Source organism: Bubalus kerabau, chromosome 3 (assembly GCF_029407905.1).
Source record: "Bubalus kerabau isolate K-KA32 ecotype Philippines breed swamp buffalo chromosome 3, PCC_UOA_SB_1v2, whole genome shotgun sequence".
Classification (NCBI taxonomy): domain Eukaryota; kingdom Metazoa; phylum Chordata; class Mammalia; order Artiodactyla; family Bovidae; genus Bubalus; species Bubalus kerabau.
In genome coordinates this window covers 133,788,210-133,813,447 of record NC_073626.1, presented here as the reverse complement: position 1 = coordinate 133,813,447, position 25,238 = coordinate 133,788,210, and the positions used below count along the sequence as shown (strand labels likewise).

The following is a 25,238-nucleotide window of genomic DNA, read 5'->3' as shown; positions in this document are numbered from 1 at the left end:
GTGGTATTTTTCCCTTGGGGATAAAAGGTGAATTCAGGTAAGCAGTGCTACGTAGCCTCTTATAAGAACCTTTAGGAGCAGGGATAAAAATGGATATTCCAGAGCATGAATTTCTGTGTTCTAGAATATACATCTAGCATACAACTAAACAACCCCAAAGTGGAGATTTCAGCTGCAAATGGAAGAAATGGCATGCAGTCTCTGGAGGCAAACCGAGGCACAGCGAAGTTATCCTGGAGAGCTCAGAATGCAGGAACACAGGCAACCCAAGGATAGCAGAATAAAACTGCAGAGTAACAGGCCTAATGTGAAAATGACAGAATGTCTTTCCAGCTGAGAGGCATGGCAGGTAACTATTCTCACATCCCTGCTCCCCAACCCAGAGCTGGGTAGCTTTGATAAATGGCTGATTATTCTAAGACAATTTCCCCTCTCAGATGGCGCCAGAGGTAAAGACCCCATCTGCCAATGCGGGAGATGTAAGATACACAGGTTCAGTCCTTGAGTTAGGAAGATCCCCTGGAGAAGGAAATAGAAACCCACTCCGGTATTCTTGCCTGGAAAATCCCATGAAGAGAGAAGCCGGGTGAGCTACAGCCCATAGGGTCACAAAGAGTTGGACACGACTGAAGCAACTTAGCACACACATATCCACACACAATAGTACCTACCTCACAGAATTATTTTGAGAACGACATGAGTTACAATACACATCAAGTATTTAGAGAAGTACTTGCACACAGTAAGTATTCAATAAATACAAGCTATTACTGCTACTATTATTATTAATGCTATTACTGTAAAAGGCAGTAAGTAGTTAAGGAAAGGAAAACATCTGCAAATATATATCGAAGACAATGGCTTCCTAGGTGGCTCAATGGTAAAAGACTCCACCTGCCAATGAAGGAGATGTTAGAAACATCCCCTAGAGGATGAAATGGCAACCCACTCCAGTATTCTTGCGTGGAGAATCCCATGGACAGAGGAGCCTGGCGGGTTACAGTCCATAGGGTCATAAAGAGTCAGCCACAACTGAGTGGCTGAACGTGTGCGCATGCACACACGCGCACGCACGCACGACACAACAGGTCCTCAAATTTGAAAATACCTCTGAATCACCTGGAAAGCTTGTGTAAAACGTAGATTCCTGGCCTACTAGAGGTAAGGCTTACGAAACTAAATTTCTCCTAAGCTCCTGGCACAATATTGATATAGCTGATCTAAGCACTTAAGAGGCAAGACTTGAAGGCTGAGAACTTAAAACAAATCTTAAGGCATCAAATAAGGTATTTCCTTGTAGGGACTTACAAAGAGAACTTTATCAAACAAATTTCAGATTTTATTTTTGCTAAGGCAAAATGAAACAAATTCACTTACAAAATATACTCCTAAGGAGAAAACTGAATAATCAGAATCTACTTGATTGGTAAAATACAGTGTTTAGTTTTAATAACCACTCCCACAAATTATTTAAATATTTAGTTTCAAACAGTTCAAAAATATTACTGTATGCTCCACTATCAAAAAAAAAAAAAAAAAAAAAACCTAAAATAAGCATCTGGACAGTGGTGTGCATGTTCTTTAATTATCAGATTTATTTTCTAGTAAAAATAATAGAGCCCAGCTTCAATCATACACAGAAAATTCTTTTCTGCTAGGACACAACTAAAACTCTGCAGATTCTCTGACTTTAGCTCAGGGTTTCTCACTAGGTAACTAGTGTAGATTATTGGTTGGTTGGTTTCAGTCGCTAGGTCATATCCAACTCTTGCGACCCCATAGGCTGCAGCCTACCAGGTTCCCCTGTCTGTGGGATTCCCCAGGCAAGAATACTGGACTGGGTTGCCATTTCCTTCTCCAATTATAGATTATTATTTATGGGAATTATTTACAATGACAAGTGACCGTCTCAGAAAAATCAAACAAGTGACTAACTTCAAGGAAGGTGAAATCATTGGCCTAATGCACACATCTGGTGAACAATGTCCATGAAGGTTATAAACTGAAGGTATTATTTATTTCTTTTTCTCAAAACCCATTACACAATCCAACACTTGGAATCTTTCTTGACCCAACAAAGGCATGGAAACACTGCTTGGGCTGTTTATAATAACAAACAATGCACATTCCTGTTTTATTTGCAAAAATAATTAGCAGCAGCTGCTACTTACACAGAATTTTTAACAGAAAATACTTTACATACTGAAACCAAATACTTCAGGACTTAAAGAGCCTGAGGACAAATGAAGTCTTCTTCTTTCTTTTAAATTTAAAATAAGCTGTAACAATTAGCTTCTATGTTCCTTCATCTGATTTTTAAAAATGACTAATAACATTTTCCTGAGACTCAAAGGAAACAGCTGGACACATCTGTCAACTCAACATCCCTGGAGTGAAAGAGAAACTTGATACTTTAATACCATACTTACATATGAGGGCTCAGTTCATAGAAATTTCTGTTCCTGTAATCTTCCACTTTCTCTGGTGAATAAATGGGCAATGACCGGTATGGGTTAACGGATATAACCACACTTCCAATGTATGTCTGCAAAAGAAAGAATAAAATACAACCATTTTACCATCTTAAGTCTTAGTGTTGCATGGCTTTATCCTTTTAAAAACACTGGTTCTACTATACTCCAGTATAAAATAAAAAGTTTTAACAGTGGTACATCCTGAAAATAATTTCAAAATTTAAAAAATAAAAACACTAGTTCCACTGCCTGATCATTTTGTACTTTTCAAGAACACTTTACATCTCTGAAGATAGATTGCCGATAATGTTTATTTTGCTGATACATGGAAAGCACAGATTTATACATTGAAAAAAGCTTTCAAAATTTCTAGATTAACTCATGATCCTGTATATGAGTCCTCCACAACCGTCATACTTGCCAAAAATTTCGTCACCGACCACAGCTAATTGTCAGCAAGACTATGCTTTCCCGGATTCTAGCTACAACTGGTGCTTCCCTCTCTCATCTTTATCCTCCAATTTAAGTCTATAGTGACCCAGGCTTCCCCTCCTCCCTGCCTACACCCATACCTATCCAATGGGACCTTGACTTTGGCACTGCCCTTTCATAGTCTGTCCATCTCTACAATGGGCTCAGACCACATATAACTCAATATCAGAGTTACAGCTTTCCCTTGGGCATCTTGCTTGGAGAATCCCATTGACAGAGAAGCCTGGCGGGCTACATTCCATGGAGTCACACGAGTCGGACACAACTTAGTGACTAAACCACCACCACCACCACTCAAACAAAATAATTTCATATTACATCTAATGGACTTCAATATCAGAATTGAAAAGTACTTGCTGAAAGAGTACATTTCATGTTGAATTTAAATTTAATGCAGAATTTAAATGTACTTTCAGAAGGATCCATGTTGTTATCTTAGCAGACAGTAACCCTCTCACACTGCAAACCATAACATTATTTATGTTTCTTTCCATTTCTATCTTAAATTCTCAGCAGCAAGAACAGTGTTGGGTTAGGTCACTTTGTACAAAGACTAGCACAATGCTGCAAGCAAAAGTTACTTAACTGTAACTTATCTTAGCAGTTTCCTTTTTCCTTTCAGTTTTAACATTATAAAGATGGCAGGAAGGGATATGCCAACAAAAAAGATGTCAGTTATGAAAAGGTTTTTTAAGAAAAAGGTATAAAAAGAAAGAAAGAAGAAAAAGCTCACTTCCAACTTCCCCACCTTTCTAGGGTCAAGAAGCAAAAGGTGACATTTTTAGGCCAACAAGTTTTTCCAGTACTGTCACCACTGGATTCAAGGAAACTGTTAGATCTTTCTAGAAAATTAAACAGAATAGAAAACAGAACAGTAAAAATGTTCTGATCTTTTGTACAAAACGTGGGTCACAATTATTTTAATTATAAAAGCCTTTTCCCCCCAACCTGGAAAATGGAACAGGTCACTTTTATACCTATTTTCATCCTATAAGGTCAGAGAAGACAATGGCACCCCACTTCAGTACTCTTGCCTGGAAAATCCCATGGACAGAGGAGCCTGGTGGGCTGCAGTCCATGGGGTCGTTAAGAGTTGGACACGACTGAGCGACTTCACTTTCACTTTTCACTTTCCTGCACTGGAGAAGGAAATGGCATCTCACTCCAGTGTTCTTGCCTGGAGAATCTCAGGGACGGGGGAGCCTGGTGGACTGCCATCTATGGGGTCGCACAGAGTCGGACATGACTGAAGCAACTTAGCAGCAGTAGCAGCAGCATCCTATAAGAATACAATCTTATCAAGAGCAGACAAGACTGCTGCTGTAAAGAAAGACTCTCAGCTTCCATGCAATTAGGGTGCAGGGTGTCTATTTCCCAATAGAATGGGAAAGAATAGAGATCTCTTTCAATGAATATTCAGGACTAATCTCCTTTAGGATGGACTGGTTGGATCTCCTTGCAGTCCAAGGGACTCTCAAGAGTCTTCTCCAACACCACAGTTCAGAAGCATCAATTCTTCAGCGCTCAGCTTTCTTTATAGTCCAACTTTCACATCCATACATGTGCTCATTCCTATCAGACTTCTGTGCTGCACTCACACTCCACCTGGTCCCTCTGTCCCAAAAGGACTCACAGAGCAACACCTACTGGAATCCAGAGCCTGTTCTTCTATTCAGCTGATCACACCAAAAAGGACTCCTTCACATAATGCCAAAGACTACTTTCCAATTAGGTTCTATCTACCTTCTCCACCAGGGGCAAGTCTGGTTCTCATTACCCTCAGTGGATGGTTGGATGCATGGATGGATGTGATCAATCCATGTCCTTTTTCACTCCATGTAACCAACCTCCTAGCAATCCTAGCTTACCACCTCCATACTCCCAGCCCTCAGCACCCCGAGTTCTGAAACGTGCACATCACCGGACACGGAAGGCCCCCTCCACTCTCACCACCCTGTAGACCCAGCCTCTGACATCTAAGACAGAAGAGAGAAGGGAAGGGAAAGAAGTGGGGAGAAAAGACAAAGGGAAGAGGGAGAAGAAAGGCGCTACCTTTCCACAAATGGCACATTTAATTAGCAAGTTTATCTCTCACTTCTCAAGGGCAGACATTAAACCAAGAATGTACAAACATTCCTACGTCAAAACAATCTCATACTTCAGATATCTCTAGAATTCCAGAACAGGCGCCTTGTAAATACCCAAATAATACTCAAAAGAAGGCTCCTCCTGTGATGACAGGGAAAACTGAAATCTTTACTGGAGGCCAGGCACCCCACAGGCTCCACTCTCCAGACCACAATCCGGAATCCAGAGGAAAGGGCCCAGACAGGCAAATAGCGCAAGGACCAAGTATTTCATTCTATAGGAAAGTTCTCCCAGAACCTCATCCTCAGAGATTCTATTTCAACTCTCTAGAGAAGGGCCAGAGAAGGCAATGGCACCCCACTCCAGTACTCTTGCCTGGAAAATCCCATGGATGGAGGCGCCTGGAAGGCTGCAGTCCATGGGGTCGCTGAGGGTCGGACACGACTGAGCGACTTCACTTTCACTTTTCACTTTCATGCATTGGAGAAGGAAATGGCAGCCCACTCCAGTGTTCTTGCCTGGAGAATTCCAGGGACAGGGGAGCCTGGTGGGCTGCCATCTATGGGGTCGCACAGAGTCGGATACGACTGAAGTGACTCAGCAGCAGAGAAGGGCCAGGCATTCGCATCTTTAACAGTCTCCCCAGAAAAAGAACCAAGTAACCAAGGTTAAAAACACTGCTTGATGCCTTCACCCTCAGGGCTCACAGGACCAGGTTTTACTTTCAAACACAGCTGCGTTGGCCTGTCTTATACTATTTTACCTTCCCCTTTAAATCATCCTATGTAATTAATTCCATGAACACTTCAAAAAGAAAAGAAAATTCTCCCAGCTTCAGTTACTTTCATCTTAGCCACATTTATAATAAACTCAGCATATGGCATCTCAGTACACTACAGAGAAACAGCGGCTTCACCTGTAAACTGGGGCCTTCCCATGGCAGTATGTTTCAAACGTTTGACTATGACTCAGCGTAAAAAATATTTTCATCACAACCAAGTACTTGTGCTTGAATGTATATTTACATACACATGCATGTATACATATGTATGAAATAAAAATTTCAAAAAACCATAAATATCCTTATCATATGCAATGCACTGATATTCTTTGTTCAACGCTATTCATTTTCATTACAAAATATTTTAAAACTAAATGGTTTTCAAAACTTAAAGGCTCAATCTTGCAGTTTAAAAAATACTGCTAACTGAGCACTTCATTTTTTTTAGCTGTCGATGGCTTTGAGATGCCATTGAAAGCTATGAACATTCTCTCTCCAAAAAACATACATGTAATATGCACATAGAGTTTGCATGCAGTCGATATACCAGATTACAAGTTCCCACCCTAAGGAAAGAAACAACAGCCACTAATGGAAAAAGAGAGACAGGGGGAAAGGGGGAAAAGAGAGAAAAGCAAAGAAAAAAGAAAAGGAGTAAGAAGTGGTCAAAATAATTCTAAAAGTATAAAAATGAAGAGTCATTTAGAATAAGAGCCAATAGCTCAGCTCAGTTGGCCCTGAGTGCTTTATTACAGCACTGAGTCAGAACACAGCCTAACAGTTAAGGGCCAAAATGAGATAGACAGTATTCTGTTTCTGTTGACAAGGACCCATGTAATACATTTCGGAAAGCTATCTAACCGGAAACACTTTTTTTTTCAAGTTAAAAAGGAAAGCCTTTTTACAGTTTTAATATTTTGTGTGTCTCAACTATGCAGAACTGTATACATATTCTTCCACAAGGCCAGGTTCACGAAATGCTAGCAAACATACAGAACAGTCACAAAGGTGTCACATCTTCATATCATAGTTCTTTGCAGTGCAACATTAAGATCTTTAGAAGCCCTAACCCTGAAAGCTTATATTTCAATTCCCCATATGAAACTGAAAATAAAACTATAAATAAACCATAAATACCATAGGAAATCCTATAGTGATTTCTTTTCACCATGATGATTACTTGGAGGCTTCTTTTCAAATATCAGATTCTTTCAAAATATTTGTGAAGCCCCTGTTCTGCTGAGGCTCTAATCTGGCATCCCATATGTCAGCTTCTTCCTTTCTTCAGAACGAATTTTAGCCATTTATTTACAGTCACCGCAGTTTCTTAAAAACTCACCCCAACAGTTATTAAAGTTTCTTGTATATAATATACACTGAAGCACCTTTTTACTAAACTCTTCCTAAATCCCCATGAGACAGAAATGAAGTCTCCATCTCAATGTCCTTAACAATGGAGCACAAAGAAGTTAAGTGGTATGACCACATTATCTAACAAAAGTGGAATCAGGACAAGGAGCCAAGAATCTGTTCTCTTTTCATGACAGCACACAATCCATGCTGCTGTCAGGCCTGGGAAGCTCTGGCAAAAAGTGGCCAAGAACACCTCATCACAGGAACTTGTGTTGTACAATGCCTTACAACATGGTCTTCACCTTTGTATAACAGAGTGACTCTGTTGGGCAGAAGCCTCTTTTGACTATCTGAGGAATGGGGACATCCTTACACCACCAGAAATAAACAAAAAAGAAAAGCGGAGAGAAGATCTTCTAGTTACAGGAAAATTTTGTATCTCAACGGAAAAGAATTTTTTTTCATGTTTATTCCAGCACATAAAGTTGTGCCTACATCTTGAAGAAACGCAAGACACTGTGTCACAATCATCCTTTTAACTTGAGAGAAACGAATCAGCAAGGTGGCGATGGAACAGGTCATGTTTATTTAAATAGTTTACTTAATGCTAATTATTTAGTCTAAAATTTCATCAAAAAATATTCAAGAATATGTTGGAGTTCTCCAAGTCCTAGTCTCCAAGTCATGTTATTTTCACCTCTAAAGTAATAATAGTTCAAATCCAGAATGGGTCAGGACTCAAATAAAAGTAAAAATAACCTTTCACAAGGCTGCACAACCACATGGTCTTGACTGAATTTAGGCTACATCGTTTAACAAGTAAGCGGCAAATTTTTTAAGAGCCTTCTTTATGCAAAATATCATATTAGGCACAGTGAAAATGTAAGACACTCCTGTGGCCTATGCCCTGAGGAGATTATAACAGAGCTTAGGAGGTGAGACTTCTATATCATAAAACATAAAGTTTAAGGGTTATCCACTCTAGCCACAAAAACAGATGAAATAGGATTTAAGTGATTCTTAGCTAAATGAATGCATTAGTCTTCTTTCTAAAGGAGTGCTTTGGGTTTAAATGAAGGTCACTGTCAACTGCAGAGGTCCAAGAATGTTCCAGAAGTTAGAGGACTTGGGCAGGTCTAAAAGGATGGGCAAAATTCAGATAAAGTAACATTCCCCCAAATAGTAGCATGAGATTTGGTTTTCAGATCACAGTTGAACCCTCCCCTTTAAAAAAATTTTTTGCTAAGATTGTTGTATGCTTCAAATGTATTTTTTTTAAACTATGAATTGCTGGAGCTCAAAGCAGATACCTGCACACCCAGGTTCAACTTTGGCTCACAAGTGCCAAAAGGCAGAAGTAACTCAAGTGTCCACAGATGGATAAATGGGAAAACAAAATATGGTAGACAGATGTAATGGAATATTATTCAGCCTTTAAAAAAAGGAAATTCGACACATGCTATAACAAGGATTAAAACATGGATAGCACCATAAAGCAGAGAAGGCAATGGCACCCCACTCCAGTACTCTTGCCTGGAAAATCCCATGGACAGAGGAGCCTGGTAGGCTGCAGTCCATGGGGTTGCTAGGGGTCGGACACGACTGAGCAACTTCACTTTCACTTTTCACTTTCATGTTTTGGAGAAGGAAATGGCAACCCACTCCAGTTCTTGCCTGGAGAATCCCAGGGACAGGGATTCCTGGTGGGCTGCCGTCTATGGGATTGCACAGAGTCAGACACGACTGAAGCAACTTAGCAGCAGCAGCAGCAGCAGCAGCAACATAAAGGCCCACCCAGTCACACTTCAGACAAAGAGAAACAAACAGCTTACCTTGAACAAAGACCTTCTGTGAATAACAGCCTAGAAAATAAGACTGGGATCAAATTGCAGACAGCTTCAAATGCCAGCGTGAAGAGTCTGAGCTTCAGTCTGGAGGCAGTTTTGAAGTAAAAGTCAGTGTGTAGGGTGAAGGGGTTAGATGATGAAACTGACTGAATTTGAACCCAAGTCACCCTTGGCCCATAAAAAAGGCTTTCGAATCGTGGTGCTGGAGAAGATTCTTGAGAGTCCCTTGGACTGCAAGAGATCAAACCATTCAGTCCTAAAGGCAATTAACCCTGAATATTCATTGGAAGAACTAATACTAAAGCTGAAGCTCCAATACATTGGCCACCTGAAGCAAACAGCCAACTGATTGGAAAAGACCCTGATGCTGGGTAAAATTGAAGGCAGAAGGAACAGTGTGGGAGAGGACGAGATGGTTGGATGGCATCACCACTCAACGGACATAAACTTGAGCAAGCTCCAGGAGATACTGGAGGACAGGGAAGCATGGCGTGCTGCAGTCCATGGGGGTTGCAAAGAGTCGGACGTGACTAAGCGACTGAACAACATCCTGACTTACATATTGAGCTTTATGCTCAGATTCCATGCCATACAACATTACAACACTTCAAATGTTATCTAGCAAAGTTTTTTAGTTTTTATGTGAACCTGGGTGCATTATTGAACCTCTCCAACTGCAGTTTCATCTCTGGACAAGGAGGACAAGACTTGTTCTTCCCCTTGTCCAATCTGAGGGTTAAATGAGATTGTGTGTTAAAACACAAACCACAGCACCTGACACACGCAAGTATTTCATAAATATTATCTACTCTGATTAGGGAAACTCACAGTTTGACTCTACTGGAATCTACTGGCTATTATGGACTTGAGTATCTCAGTTAAATTCATCAATGAGCCCTATGCCACTTACCAAATGGTCTTACCAAATGGTCTCTGTATACAGGGAACAGGTGAGTTATCAATATCACAGGGGTGCATGAGGTATGTATGGTCTTAATGAAGTTGGTATGAAAAACCTGAGATACACAAAATGCCTGGATAAGAAAAGCTGGTGGAATCTGCAGCAATGACAACATGCTACTCACTTCACATGGAGGAATTTACTCTCTTCTTGGGTCTTGGATCTTGGGAATTTGATCACAAGACATTAAAACATTACATGCCACAGCATTTTTAATTTAGACATCTGTCTTAATTGGTTTTTGAAAGACAGTTTGGTCTACCAAACTCTTCAGCTGGTTTTTCAGACACAGTTCAAAATTGTGAAAAGCTGCCTGCCTATGTGAAAAATTATAAACATAAGGTCAATAACAACTAGGCTTCTATCTGGGTCTTATATCAAGAACAATGGAATTCAGTAAGTACACCTCACAAGCCCAGTCTAAAGAACAGATTTGTGGTATAGAAGAAAAACAGCCTAATTTTCACAGAGGAAGAAACTAAAGACTTTAGAAGGTTTTAAAAACCTACTGAAGCTCTCACACTTAGTGGCAGAGACAGTTTCATGCCAACACTCTCACCAGAGTCTGTGATGCCAGAAGAGAGAAGTATGATTTGGTCAGGCTCTGTCAGCTGCTGGGCACAGAGATGCTCTCTAGTTACATCAAGTACAGCAAGTTCTATTATAATGACACACTCAGGAACTCCCTGAGGAACCCATCAATGAGCTACCAGAAAAGCTGGGACCCAAGCCCACCCAAGAGTGAGTGGGGGATGAGTGTAAGAGTGTATTATAGAATAAAGCAACTTGAGTTTGTGAAGACTTCCTTTCCAGGCCCCGTATCCATGTGCTCATCCCGTGCTCATCCCCTGCTCACGTCTCTGCTTTTTCTGGGCCTGCTACTGACTGATCTTCTCACTTTCTACTCCATAGCTGGCCCACTGCAAAGACTTATTCATAGTTTCTGCCTGTACATGGCCCATCACGGCCTCACTACATCATGACTGCCAGTCTCTGCTCCTGTTGATATATATTTTTTTCCAGTACTTCTCAATTCAAAGTTGGAGGAAAGAACCAAGCCCTGTTCATCTTTTTATCTATGCTGTGCCATCAATCACTGGCCTTGGCTTAGCAGGTTTATCAGGTTAGCCTGGCCCCTGTCAGTCTAGTCTGAGACATGCCTTAACCACCATATGATAATCCTTTGTTCTTGGGCTGCCAGTCATTTCAGACTATGAATTAAGGAACTATATATGAGTTCTATGCTACACCGAAATACCAACTAAAAATATCACCTCGGGCAGTTTTATTTCAGAGCAGGATAACACAATACTACCTCATCTTCATTGAAATAAACTCTGTAATGAATAAGTATTTTCCAAATATGCACCATTTTTAAGACTCTCTTAATGAAGGTACAGAGTGGTCCCACATTACAGCTTTGCTACCAGCTACAAGTCTTGAAAATAATATTATGCAGCTAACTGAAAGTAGTAATCCAACAAAAAGGCTTCCCTGGTGGCTCAGTGGTAAAGAATTCACCTGCCAATACAGGAGACTCAGGTTCTATCCCTGGCTCAGGAAGATCCCTTGGAGAAGGAAATGGCAACCCACTCCAGTATTCTTGCCTGGGGAAATCCCATAGACAGAGGAGCCTGGCAGGCTACAGTCCATGGGCCACAAAAGAGTTGGACATAACTTAGAGACTAAACAACAACAATCCAACAAAAATGAGATCTGTATGATGAATACCAAAGAAGGAGGGGCAAGGGGAAAAAGGGAGTGTGGAGAGACAAAGAAAGAGTCAGAGAAGGGGAGAGAGAAAAAAATATTCTACTTATAAGAAAATCTCAGGGTCCCAAATCTTGGACTAAAGTCATTCTGGGTTTCTAAGATTTTCTGATGGTCATGGCCCCAACTAGGTACACCGCTTCAACTATGTGTCAAGCACTGGGCTAAAATGTCTCTTAATGTCCAACACAACTCAACAAGATAAGCATCAAGACACGTATATTATAGATGAAAGAACTGACCATCACTCACTTCAATGGTCACAGTGGTTGTGAGTGGCCAAGATACAACCTTGGTCTGTCAGCCCATGCCTGTCCCGATACACCACATTGTGTCTCACCCTCCACCCCTCCACAACAGAGCTGAATGAACAAAGGAGCCTCTCCTTAGAAATTAGGATTATCATTAATACCTATCTGTACTATAGATGTAAGAGCAGAAATAAACACATATATAGAAGGGAGGGCTGAATCAGCCACATGAACTGGGCACATGTCTCCGTGCTGAACTGTTTCCTCTACTCTGTGCTTCATCTTCTTTTTTTAAGATCCTGCAGTGAAAGCACAGACTCTTAACCAGTGGACCACCAGGGAGGAAGTCGCCCTACTCTATGCTCTCAAAGGAAAAGGACCACAAGCAGCTGTCCAGTGAACAGAATGAAAATCAATCTCCTCCCCAGATCATCTCCCATCTTCCAGAGATAAAAACACCATCCTACAGGTTGCTGTCACTTTTCTTTGACTAGGGAACACCTAGTTAGAGCTGAACTTACTTGTTCTCTGCCACACTAGATCATGTCACTGCACCGTTGAATGCTCACTCAACACATGGCAGGAATACTGATTATCACTTCCATTATCTGCCTGGGTTGTTGAGACTGCCTTGCTCCAAACCCACACATTCTTCAGTATCATATTCAATTATGTTGAACAGCACTCTGCAGGCCGAGAATCCTTCCCTATTAGTGGTATCACCGATGTGCATGGTAACTGTAAAGTCAGCAGGACTATTAGTAAGAACTACAGATCCAGACTTTCTGGGTGTGAATCCCTGCACTATCTCTTACCACTGTGTGATCCTGGTCAGGTTACTTAAGTCGTGCTGAGCCTCTTTCTTCATATGTAAAATGAAGATAGTTTTAAAATCTACAGTGCATAAGACTCTAGTAAAACTTAAACACTCTGTGTTAGTCACTCAATCGTGCCCGACCCTTTGCAACCCGCCAGGCTCCTCTGTCCATGGGATTTCCCAGGCAAGAATACTGGAAATTGAAAGTGAAAGTGTTAGTTCTTCAGTCCGCATTGGACTCTTTGTGACCCCATGGACTGTAGCCTGCCAGGCTCCTCTGTCCATGGGCTTCTCAAAGCAAGAATACTGGAGTGAGTTGCCATTTCCTTTTCCAGGGGATCTTCCCGACCCAGGGATTGAACCCAGGTCTCCTGCATTGCAGGCAGATTCTTTGCCGTTTTAGCCACCAGGGAATCCCAAGAATACTGGAGTGGGTTGCCATTTCCTTCTCCAGAAGATCTTCCTGACCCAGGAATCAAACCTTCATCTCCTGTATTGCAGTCAGATTCTTTATCGCTGAGCCACCAGAGAAGCCTTAGTCTCCCGCCAAATCAAACTTCAGGTATGACTTCAATCAGAACATTTACATTAATATATTTAAATATTAAACAAATATATCAAGTACTAGATAGTGCCTGCATGATGAAAACAACTCTCTAGGCTTGGTAAGTAACAGATAAACATGTGTCCATTTTGCAAGTTTAAAGAGGAAAAATTTTTCCAATCACCAAAGGTTTTAAGAGAGCTTGGACAGGTTGAAACTGGCAAGCTTTTACCAAAAAATAATTGTTTTGAAAAGCATTATAAAACAGTCCAAGAGTTAGACTGTGCTCAGAAAGTAGACACAACAGCCTCGTGACTGTTTTTCACAGCATTAGGAAGCTTTATCTAGCTTCCTAATGCTATGACTCCATTCCAAACACCAAAGCTACACTCCTGAAAACACATGATTTGTTCTTCATGTTTCCTTAACAATCTACCTTTTCAGCTAGCCAAGCAGGCAGAGTATGCTCACTACGAACCCCTCACAAACAGTGAAGTCTAGGCATTTCACTCCACCAGCTCAGGAGTCCCTCCTTCTTCCCCTATTTGGTTAAAGCATGACGGGAGGTGGCATTAAAGAAGGTTCTTGTTTCATACAAATTTGCTGGGTCTGGGTTCTCTGGGAAAGACTGATCCATTTAGATAAAGGAGAACCTCTTACTTCCAACTTTAAAACAAAACAAAATTTTTTCATTTTAAATCAAACTTACATGATCTGGAAGATGACCTACCTAACTAGCATTACTTCTAGAAATGGGACTAGGGTACTGAAATAAGAAAATTACATTTTTATGTTATGTATCCCTATACTACCTGTTTTTTGTTTGTTTTCCCAAAAGCATTTGTTATTTTTGTAATTTTTTTCAAGGCTGTTTAAAGGAAATAAAAAAAAAAAAAGCTGGAGAACGTCTAGGTAGCAGGAAGAGCACTAAGTGGACATCTGAACTCTGCCAACAACCCTGTGGGCTTGGAAAAGGGACAAACCTCCAATGAGACTGCAGTCCTGGCTTATACCTTGATGGCAGCCTTCTGAGGCCCTGAACAGAGGACCCAGCTAAGCCGTCCCACAAAGAGTCAGATAATAAATGTACATTATTTTAGGTCACTAAATTTGAGGCAATCTATTCTGCAGCATGAGAAAACTAGTACACCATTTATACCAAATTCTCAGGAATAAATGTTACCCTCAGGAGGTAGGAATTTTCATGTGCATAAATGAAAAGTGACTTTGACACTTCAAATAAATATATAAATGTTAACTAGAATTATTTTCACTTGCTTTGCAATATTTTAAACCAAATATACTTACATTTAAATATCTTTCATAAGAGCATTGAATCTCATCCTTACAAGGATCCTAATTTTACTACTGACTTCTAAAAATTAAGACAATTTTTACTAGACTTTGAAAGCAGTCTTATCTACAATTAGTTTGACTTAAGATCCTAAAATTGGACTAATTCAAATCTCTATATCTAGATGATCCCCACCTGACAATCAGATAGAAAACAAACTACATCTACTTGTCAGCATCAAAAATACTTCCTGTCCGAGAATGGACACCTTGGTTCTTTAGTTTCCAAATTTGCCCTGGGCCTTGTTCTTGCCTAAATTGCACCTTTCCTGTTCCTGAACAGAACCACAGTCCTGACCAGTCACCCTAAAAACAGCATCACGTCTGGCTGGGTCTCCTGCATTACCAATCCACCTGAAATCCTGCCACTATCCCATCCGGCTGAGGGCGGAGGCAGGGCGCCGGAAGAAGGTCTGACAAAGGACAGGAAAGAGTACAGCAGAGCAGGGCTCAGGAATGCCACAGCCAGCATTTCCCACCACTGGCTGACCCCACAGAGACCGCTGGAGCACCAGCTTGCCCTGCAGCTGGGCCCAGCCTGTACCATACTCTGCCAAGAGTGAGGAATCAAAGCAAATAGTCTCTGATTCTACACGTTACCCCATCAGACCAACATGCCCTCTATCTGTTCTCACCCTATCCTCCTCCATCCATCTCCAGTGGAACAGTCTTCCCACGAGGACCATGTCAATATCTGGAACTGTCTCAGATTTAGAGACTCTGCTCGACTACAGACAGAGTGATAAACCAACTCCAGCCTTTTAAAATCAGTGTGTGAACCCAACTCAAAGCAAAGAACAGATAATCCTGAAGCATGCATTAATATCTTTCATAAAATACCAGATCCTACTTTTATGAGGATCCTAATTCTAGTACCAGCCTCTAAAGATCAAGACAATTTTTATCAAGACTTTCAAAGCAGTCCTTTTACAGCTACAATTCGTTGAACATGAGATCCTAAAACTGGACTAATTCAGACTTCGACAGCTAGATGATCCCCATCCTGACAATTCAGATAGAAAACAAACTCAAAGTGCTTGTCAGCACCAAAAACACTTCTTATTCAAAGGAGGGCTGCAAGAAGCATAGCAGATTAAAAAAAAAAAAAAAAAAAAAATATGCATCACAGAATAAAAGAAAACTCGAGATGACTTCAGGAGCAAAGATTTCAACATAATTTCCCTCAAGTTGATGGACTTCAACTACACCCTTCTCCCCTGGGGCTCCTGTTTACTCTGCCCTGCCTTGAGGAGTTGGCCAGGAGAAAAAGCTTAAGAAGTGTGCCTCTGCGTGCACTTCAAGCTTAGAATTTCAGTAATAAATGCTTCTCACAGGGCGTGTCCTTCAGCCTGGTAACAACACCAACCAATAAAGCCACTTCACTACAGAATTCCCTATCAAGCCTGTGGGGCTTCCCTTGTGGCTCAACTGGTAAAGAAACCCTCTGCAATGCGGGAGACCCAGATCCCTGGGTTGGGAAAATCCCATGGAGAAGGGAAAGGCTATGCACTCTAGTCTTCTAGCCTGAAGAATTCCACGGACTGTATACTCTTTGGGCTCACAAAGAGTCTCGACACAACTGAGTGACTTTCATGCACGCACCAAGCCTGAGGGGCTGACAGCAGAGGGTCTAGTCAGCATCAACTCCTGTATTCAGTAGACTATTTAACCTACTTACACACAATCCACCTATTTTGTTGTTGTTTTTTAATTTAAATTTATTTTTAATTGGAGGATAATTGCTTTAAAATATTGTGTCGGTTTCTACCATCTAACAACATGAATCAGTCATAGGCATACATATGTCCTCTCCTTCCTGAATCTCCCTTCCACCTCCCAACCCTCCAGGTTGTCATAGAGCATTAGATTTGAGCTCGCTGGATCATACAGCAAATCTCCAATGGCTATCTAATTTTACATATGGTAATGTACATGTTTCAGTGCTACTCTCTCAATTCCTTCCACCCTCTTCTTCCCCCACCAGCCCTGCCCACAGTCTGTTAACCCATCTACTTTGGAAACAGCTGACCCTTCCCCAAGCCTCAGAGTAAATATTTTCTTAAGCCATTCAGCTCCTTCTGGTCACCTGGCCACAGTCACCTGTGGTGACTTGGATTGAAGAGTATGTGTGACTCAATGGCCTACCCAGAGTTCCAGGTTTACCTGACAGGACCACTAGGGATTATAAATGCTCTAGAGAGGTGATCCTGTGAGAACTCTGTGAAGGAAGGGACTATTTCTTACCTGAAGATAGGGTGGTGGCAGGAGGAGGGTGGACGGCAGGATGGAAGAGCATGTACTCTGATCTAGAGCTGCAAAAGCTCTGAGCAGAGCCAGAATTCTGAAGTCTACGCCACACAGCCCTCCATTCACTTGCCCCCTTATCAACCACAGCATGAGCAAACAAATGACTGTTCAATATGTCTGCATGATGGCTCACCCAAGACAATCACACACTTTTATAGAATGAAATAAAGCCAGGAGACTATGACAGAGACTTAAAAAAAAACCTGTATCTTTCTGGGAAAGAATTTAAAAAAAAAAATGAAATGCAAGATAGTAAAATATCGCATGTTATTAACTTGGCCTTTGATATCAGGCTAAACAATTTTGTAGCAAAACCATGAACAAAAGCAAAGCAGAAATATTATCAGAATAAAGGCCAAGAAACAGATTTCCCAAGGATGGTATATACAATTTGTGGGGTTACAGAGGTGGGATGATCAAATTTATTGTCCTGTATTTTTGTTAATTACAAAACCAATACATGCTTGATTTAACAAATCCTATAATACAGAGATCTAAAAGAGTAATAACTTTTCCCTGTCCTCGTATCCCATCCCCTCCCCCAACTAAAGTCAACATGCCTAAACCCACCCACACTAAAGTTAGCATGGTACTAAAGTTAGCATGCCTTTCTCCTTATTCATACAAATATACAAAGAAATCTGTATGCAGGTCAAGAAGCAACAGTTAGAACTGGACATGGAACAAAAGATTGGTTCTAAATCAGGATAGGAGTATATCAAGACTGCTGTATATTGTCACCATGCTTATTTAACTTATATGCAGAATACATCATGAGAAACACTGGGCTGGAAGAAGCACAAGGTGCAATCAAGATTGCCAGGAGAAATATCAATAACCTCAGATGTGCAGATGACACCACCCTTATGGCAGAAAGTGAAGAGGAACTAAAGAGCCTCTTGATGAAAGTGAAAGTGGAGAGTGAAAAAGTTGGCTTAAAGCTCAACATTCAGAAAACTAAGATCATGGCATCTGGTCCCATCACTTCATGGCAAATGGATAGAGAAACAGTGGAAACAGTGGCAGACTTTACTTTTCTGGGCTCCAAAATCACTGCAGATGGTGACTGCAGCCATGAAATTAAAAGATGCTTACTCCTTGCAAGAAAGCTATGACCAACCTAGACAGCATATTAAAAAGCAGAGAAATTACTTTACCAACAAAGATCCGCCTAGTCAAAGCTATGGTTCTTCCAGTAGTCATGTATGGATGTGAAAGTTGGACTATAAAGAAAGCTGAGTGCCGAAGAATTGATGCTTTTGAACTGTGGTGTCAGAGAAGACTCTTGAGAGTCCCCTGGACTGCAAGGAGATCCAATCAGTCAATCCTAAAGGAAATCCATCCTGAATATTCATTAGAAGAGCTTATGCCAAAGCTGAAACTCCAATACTTTGGCCACCTGATGTGAAGAACTGACTCACTGGAAAAGACCCTGATGCTGGGAAAGATTGAAGGCATGAGAAGGGGACAACAGAGGGTGAGATGATTGGATGGAATCACCAATGCAATGGACATGAGTTTGAGTAGGCTCTGGGAGTTGGTAGTGGGCAGGGAAGCCTGGCATGCTGCAGTCCATGGAATCAGACACGACTGAGCAACTGAACTGAACTGAAAGTTAGCATGCCTTTCTTTTTATTCATATAAATATACAAACATACGTACATATCATATACCCCCATCTTTGAAAAAGTCATACAACACACATTACCCTATAAGCTATTTTTTTTTTTTTCTTTTTTGCTTAAAATGGAGAATGCCTAGTGTTGGAGAAGAGTCTTGAGAGTCCCTTGGACTGCAAGGAGATCCAACCATTCCATCCTAAAGGAGATCAGTCTCGGGTGTTCATTGGAAGGACTAATGTTGAAGCTAAAACTCCAATACTTCGGCCACCTGATGTGAAGAACTGACTCATTTGAAAAGACCCTGATGCTGGGAAAGACTGAGGGCAGTAGAAGAAGGGGACGACAGAGAATGAGATGGTTGGATGGCATCACCGACTCAATGGACATGGGTTTGGGTGGACTCCAGGAGCTCGTGATAGACAGGGAGGCCTGGCGTGCTGCAGTTCACAGGGTCACAAAGAGTCAGACACGACTGAGAGACTGAACTGACTGAAGCCTCCAATATGATGTGTGTTTAAAGTTACAAAATGAAGGCACAAACATCATGGAAATGATAGGTCCAAAGTATCATGGAAAACATTAATTATATGAATATCTGGAAGCAGAAAGCAATTTTCTGCTTTTGTTTTATACCAGAAAGAACATTCCTAAAATAGTCAGAAAATAAAATTATGTAAGGCTGAAACCCAGACATTTCGTCTGCTAAAGACTCATGAATGTTAACACTTGGTATTTTGTTTAAAAGGAGATTGTTTTATCTTTAGTGGGTACAACAAATCAGGTATTTGAATGCATGTAATGTTCTACTCTCCATCCTATTCTCAATTCACCTGAAAGGGAATTCTGCTTCTCAGAGCCAAAAAGAAAAATGATCAGCTGCCTTAGGTTGGGATATAACTGATTTCTCCTATCTCCACCTGAAAGACCAATGTTTAAAGTCTGTCTTTTATTTGCTATCAGACCATACTTTCAATTAAAGCTGCAGGGCCGTGCAGTTTTCCCACCTGAAAGCTGAAGTTCTATAGCCTGAGGAAAGGTGACCCGGGGCCTCAGTGCCCAACCAAACCACACCTTCCCCCTGTTATAAAGCAACAGCATTTTATACCTCATCCACCTGAATCAGCAGTTTACATAACTGCATCTCTGAACTTAGGTTAGTAGCCAGTTACCCAATTAACATTCGAAAGCAGTACCCACATATCTCATTGTTGTTACTGTCAACCTACCCCTATCTCTAATAATCAAATCAAGAAAGATGAAAAGTTCAAGTCCCAGATGATGATTCCTATTTCATTCAGAAATTAATTATCCAAAGTTATCCTTGAAACATGATTGCCTACCTGAAAAGGAAAGCTATATGAGACATAAAATATAGCTTTGCATATGATTTTTAAAATATATTACTTCCACAAAAGTTACAAATCAGTTATGTTCTCTCCTTTTATTTATTTATATTTCTTCCTATTGTTTGCACACTAATAGGAAAACATGAAGCATGTCTCAATAAACCAATTCATATCTAGACACAGATGTAGCCATGAAATTAAAAGACACTCCTTGGAAGAAAAGTCATGACCAACCTAGATAGCATATTGAAAAGCAGAGACATTACTTTGCCAACAAAAGTCCATCTAGCCAAGGCTATGGTTTTTCCTGTGGTCATGTATGGATGTGACAGTTGGACTGTGAAGAAAGCTGAGCACCAAAGAATTGATGCTTTTGAACTGTGGTGTTGGAGAAGACTCTTTAGAGTCCCTTGGACTGCAAGGAGATCCGACCAGTCCATTCTGAAGGAGATCAGCCCTGGGATTTCTTTGGAGGGAATGGTGCTAAAGCTGAAACTCCAGTACTTTGGCCACCTCATGAGAAGAGCTGACTCACTGGAAAAAACTCTGATGCTGGGAGGGATTGGGGGCAGGAGGAGAAGGGGACGACAGAGGATGAGATGGCTGGATGGCATCACTGACTCGATGGACGTGAGTCTGAGTGAAGTCCGGAAGTTGGTGATGGACAGAGAGGCCTGGCGTGCTGCGATTCATGGGGTCGCAAAGAGTCAGACACGACTGAGCAGCTGAACTGAACTGAACACTATAGAGTGGAAGAAATAGAACTCAAAGGTGATGTAGGATCTACGAAAACTACTTCTACCCAATCCATTGGTTTCCTTCTCAGCTGCTGGTACAGGGCATCACTGCCCCATTTCCTTAGTTTAGTTAACACCATGTCTCTATCTGAGCAGATGCAAATTTCTGTGCTTTCTGCAAATTCCCAAAAAGCTGCACATAAAAGCATTTCTGATTCATATTTTAAATACATTTTAAAAACTCAACAGCATAACACTGTGAAATCCTTCATAGAGAATTTTTACAACATAATATTTCTATCACTGTATATATTTCTATGTTTTCATTCTTGTGCCTGACATAATACTTTTGTATAGCGGCACAAGACTATTCCCAAATCTCCAGGGACCAAACACATATTTAGAGCTGGTAATTTGCTCCTGTCTCTTACTAACTACAAATATCAAGAAGGTTTCTCTCTCTTTTGACAGTTGACTGCCTTGCATTTCAATAAGTGGTTTCTCAAAGGTTAGACTACTAATCTTATGTAGGTATCCATGACACTTCTGGATTTCAAACTTCCTCCTGAGCATACGTCCCTCAGAGGGCAGAACGTAGTCTTCCACTTGATTTTGAATACCATCAACATCCAGCACAACACTCTGCCTGGTTAGCAGACACCATGTGTGGGAAGAGACTCACGAGACTCTCATCAACATTACTCACACACCAAGTGAGCAAACACAAACTTCTTCCTGAGGGTATCAACAAATACCTCTGGACTCCAATAAACACACAGGAAAAAGAAGAGTCTGAGGAAGAGAAGCCCGCTCTGAACCATAAAATGCAAAGTCTAAACTCCCCAGATGACATTCTGTGCATACTCACATATATCTCATTGTGGTCAAAGCGCTTCTTGAGGTTGTCGATGACGGTGTCCTCATTGAGAGGTTCTAAAAGAACCATATCTCCAACTCCAATCATATTGTCCAGCAGTGATGTTTTCACCTCCATCTTGGCCATAGTCTCTTGCTGTAGGAAAGAAAAAGAAAGGAAGAATTTAAATGAGCAAGATTAGTTCAGATGGGTTCTTGGCACCAATGGAGAAATGAAACACTGCCAGTTCCCAATGGTCCTCACTTGCCTCACCTATGTTGTAACCTCTGCTTTCCTACAACCTATGTCAGAAGCCTAGGGGGTGGAGGGGGTGGGGGGAAGGCTGCAGTCACTGCCAAGCTAGAAGTCCCAACTGCCAACCTGCCACCACAGATGAACCTCCCTCCTAGTCATCATCACCCAAGCAAAGTCCATTTACTGAAAGAGCCACTAGGTAGCCAAGGATTGCTGTTTCCTTCTTTTTAGATCATCACCTCTCCCCAACCAGAAGTTGCAAAACACTAGCAAGAGAACCCACCCCACCCCTTTCTACCAGCCCTTGCCTACCAATGTCAGACCTGAACCCACAAAAACCTGCTGCCCCAAGTGGCATCACCCAGTATTCCATGATGAAATGCAAAACGCCATTTTCCCAAAACATATTGTGTTTAAAATGATGTTAACATTTACGGAGTACTTGCTGCATACCAGATGCTATCTCAAGAACTTTCTGTGCATCAATTAATTTAATTCTCACAATTCTATGAGGTAAATTGTTATCATTATACCCATTTTAAGATAAGGAAGCTCAGAAAGGTTAAGAGATTTTGCTTATGGTTAGTTAGGACTATATTACATTTATGTGTTAAAAGAACAAAATCACCACTTATAATACTGTACCTATGGGGAGAAATTTCATTCCAGGAGTCAACACTGACTGATATACAAAAAGAATACACCCCACTTGAAAATCAGAGGTTGCCTATATAATATAACCTGCCAAGAATGACCTCAGTATTCTTAATGCTCATTCCAACAGACACACTGCTAGAAGAGCAAAGAGACATTACTTTGCCAACAAAGGTCCATTTAGTCAAAGCTTTGGTTCTTCCAACAGTCATGTATGGATGTGAGAGTTAGACCATAAAGAAGGCCGAACACTGAAGAATTGATGCTTTTGAACTGTGGTGCTGGAGAAGACTCTTGAGAGTCCCTTGGACTGCAAGGAGATCAAACCAGTTAATCCTAAAGGAAATCAACTCTGAAAATTCATTGGAAGGACTGATGCTGAAGTCTAAAGCTCCACTACTTTGACCACCTGATAGAACAGCTGACTCACTGGAAAAGACCCTGATGCTGGAAAGATTGAAGCCAGGAGGAGAAAGGGACGATGGAGGATGAGGTGGCTGGATGGCATCACAAACTCGATGGATGTAAGTTTGAGCAACTCCAGGAAATGGTGAAGGACAGGGAAGCCTGGCGTGCTGCAGTCCATGGGTTGCAAAGAGCCAGACATGACCAAGTGACTGAACAACAACAACATTAAAAAAAAATTTTTAAGTGTGTACTGAAAAGCCAAAAAAGAGAGACTAAGAACCAGCAGCAAGGCTCTCTGATAAACAAAAGCAACCAATAAGGAACTATTTAATAATCAAAAGAAGAAAACCAAAGTTAACTTATTTGTTAATCTTTTTAAATATCATGCCAACTACACCTGGAATAAACAGCCCCAGGTATTGCTAAAACCCAACAACAGTCACACCAAGAATGGTTTCACATACCTTGAATCAGGCCAGATTCTTTCAAAATAAACCAGGAGAAGGAAGGAGACCTGCCATGCTCTAGAGATGCACAGAAGCCAGAGACAGGGCTGGGCCCACACTAAGTCCTTTCAGAGACTTGTTCAGGAATAGGAACATGAGCGCCCAAACTGTCGCAATAAATTAACATTTCAATCAAATTTCAAGTTCTCAGACTTGAGAAATGCCAAAAGCAATCTAGCAGCGATACATTACATGTAATTTGGCAGATGAGGGAAGAAGGCTTAGGGATTAAGGGGAAAGTCAACCTGATAAGAGTTTCAAAAATAACCACCTCAACCCAGCAATTTGAATTAAGTAAAGAGGCTGAATGGGAACTCTTTGCCCCAGGGTAGATTCCTGTATATCAAGTCTATTTATGGAAACAGCTACAGAAAGGCAACAGCTTCATGGCAGGTAACAGCAATTAACCAGCCAATCTTTCTCTGTAATTAAACCTGCTTCACCATCGTTTCAAATATGAGTTTCAAGCGAGAGTATGGGTTCTGATTTTTACACTTCTTTCCCAACTTTATAATCAATCCAAAGGGCAAGGGCGGAAGAGGGCAAAACAAATGCTGTTATAGGCAGTGGGTAAAAGGGAAAAACTCTGAAAACACAACTTTCTCAGATCAAAATACCACAATAAAGTAAACCAACTGAAAAGGTGATGCCAACATCCATTTAGTCCAGCCAGCAGAGTTTTGTTTCATACCAGTTGGTTTGGTTCTTTTTTTTTTTTTTTTTTTAGCATCTAGGTTCTCTGGGGGAGCAAATAGTGATACCCTCCTCCACACTCTCATTCTGGTGAAACTGGAACCCTGATAAAATGGCACAGAGATACTTCCTATCTTCACACAAATGGATTGACTTTCCCTGACTACCATCTCCAGGCCTGGTTGGGTCACTCTGACATCTCAACAAAATTAGCCCGTATATTTAATTCAGCCAAAAGAAACTGATTTGTTTCTTCTCTGAAAGAGCAACACTGACTACAGGAACAAATTTCAGAATGACTTGCTAACTCAAGGTTTCCATAAACTATCAGAAGAATCCACACGGGAACATATGGAGAGCACAGAGGACACTTTGTGTTTGATGCATACAAGCTCACCACCTGCACCCTTCCCAAGACCCCCCAGGGGAATCCACGTTGTTCCAAGGAAGCCACTTTTATCTCATGTCCAGGAATAGAGCATGTGATCTAGACTGTGACAATGAACACATTTCCATCTCCCAGCCATGAAAGCAGATTCAGCGCTGGTCATTTAACTGAGCCTGAAGCTTTGGCTTGGAGTATTAGGACAAAGGTTCCAGCTACCTCTGGGTGGCATGATTTACAGATGTGGTACTAGGAATTGCTGTGACCATGACTGCTTTTGGAGCGTCCCTAGTAGCTCAGATGGTAAAGAGGCTACCTGCAATGCAGAAGACCTGGGTTCAATCCCTGGGTCAGGAAGATCCCCTGGAGAAGAAAATGGCAAACCACTCCAGTATTATTGTCTGGGAAATCCCATGGACAAAGGAGCCTGGTAGGCTACAGTCCATAGGGTCTGCTTTTATTAGGGAGCTAGTCTGAGGAGGAAAACAGTACACGGAGGAGGGCAAGCAAAGAAAATAATCCAGTGACATCACAAACCTCCGGAAAGGTTTGCACCTGAAGCCTGCCACACAGCTTGCAAGTTTTCAGTCACAGAGGCCAACTAATTCTCCTTATTAGGTTGTTTGAGTTGGATTTTCTATTATTTATGACAGAAAGCATCTTACCCAATAAAAGAAGGTGGCACAAGGAAATAGAATGTTGTAAATAACACATTAAAGAGCATGAACCAGCTGAGCC

At 41.2% G+C, this 25,238-nt stretch overlaps 1 protein-coding gene across 9 annotated transcripts in view; it reads right to left on the bottom strand.

Annotated features, from left to right (window-relative positions):
• MYO1B (myosin IB) overlaps positions 1-25,238 on the bottom strand; it is a 201,848-nt gene that overhangs the window by 144,774 nt on the left and 31,836 nt on the right. For all 9 annotated transcript variants that reach the window (XM_055572964.1, XM_055572965.1, XM_055572961.1 and 6 more), the window contains 2 exons: positions 21,612-21,755; positions 2,430-2,545 (listed from right to left, as the gene is read on the bottom strand). In XM_055572964.1, coding sequence (XP_055428939.1) covers positions 2,430-2,545; positions 21,612-21,746 — 251 coding nt within the window. In that variant the 5' untranslated portion in view covers positions 21,747-21,755. The remainder of the gene's footprint in view (positions 1-2,429; positions 2,546-21,611; positions 21,756-25,238) is intronic.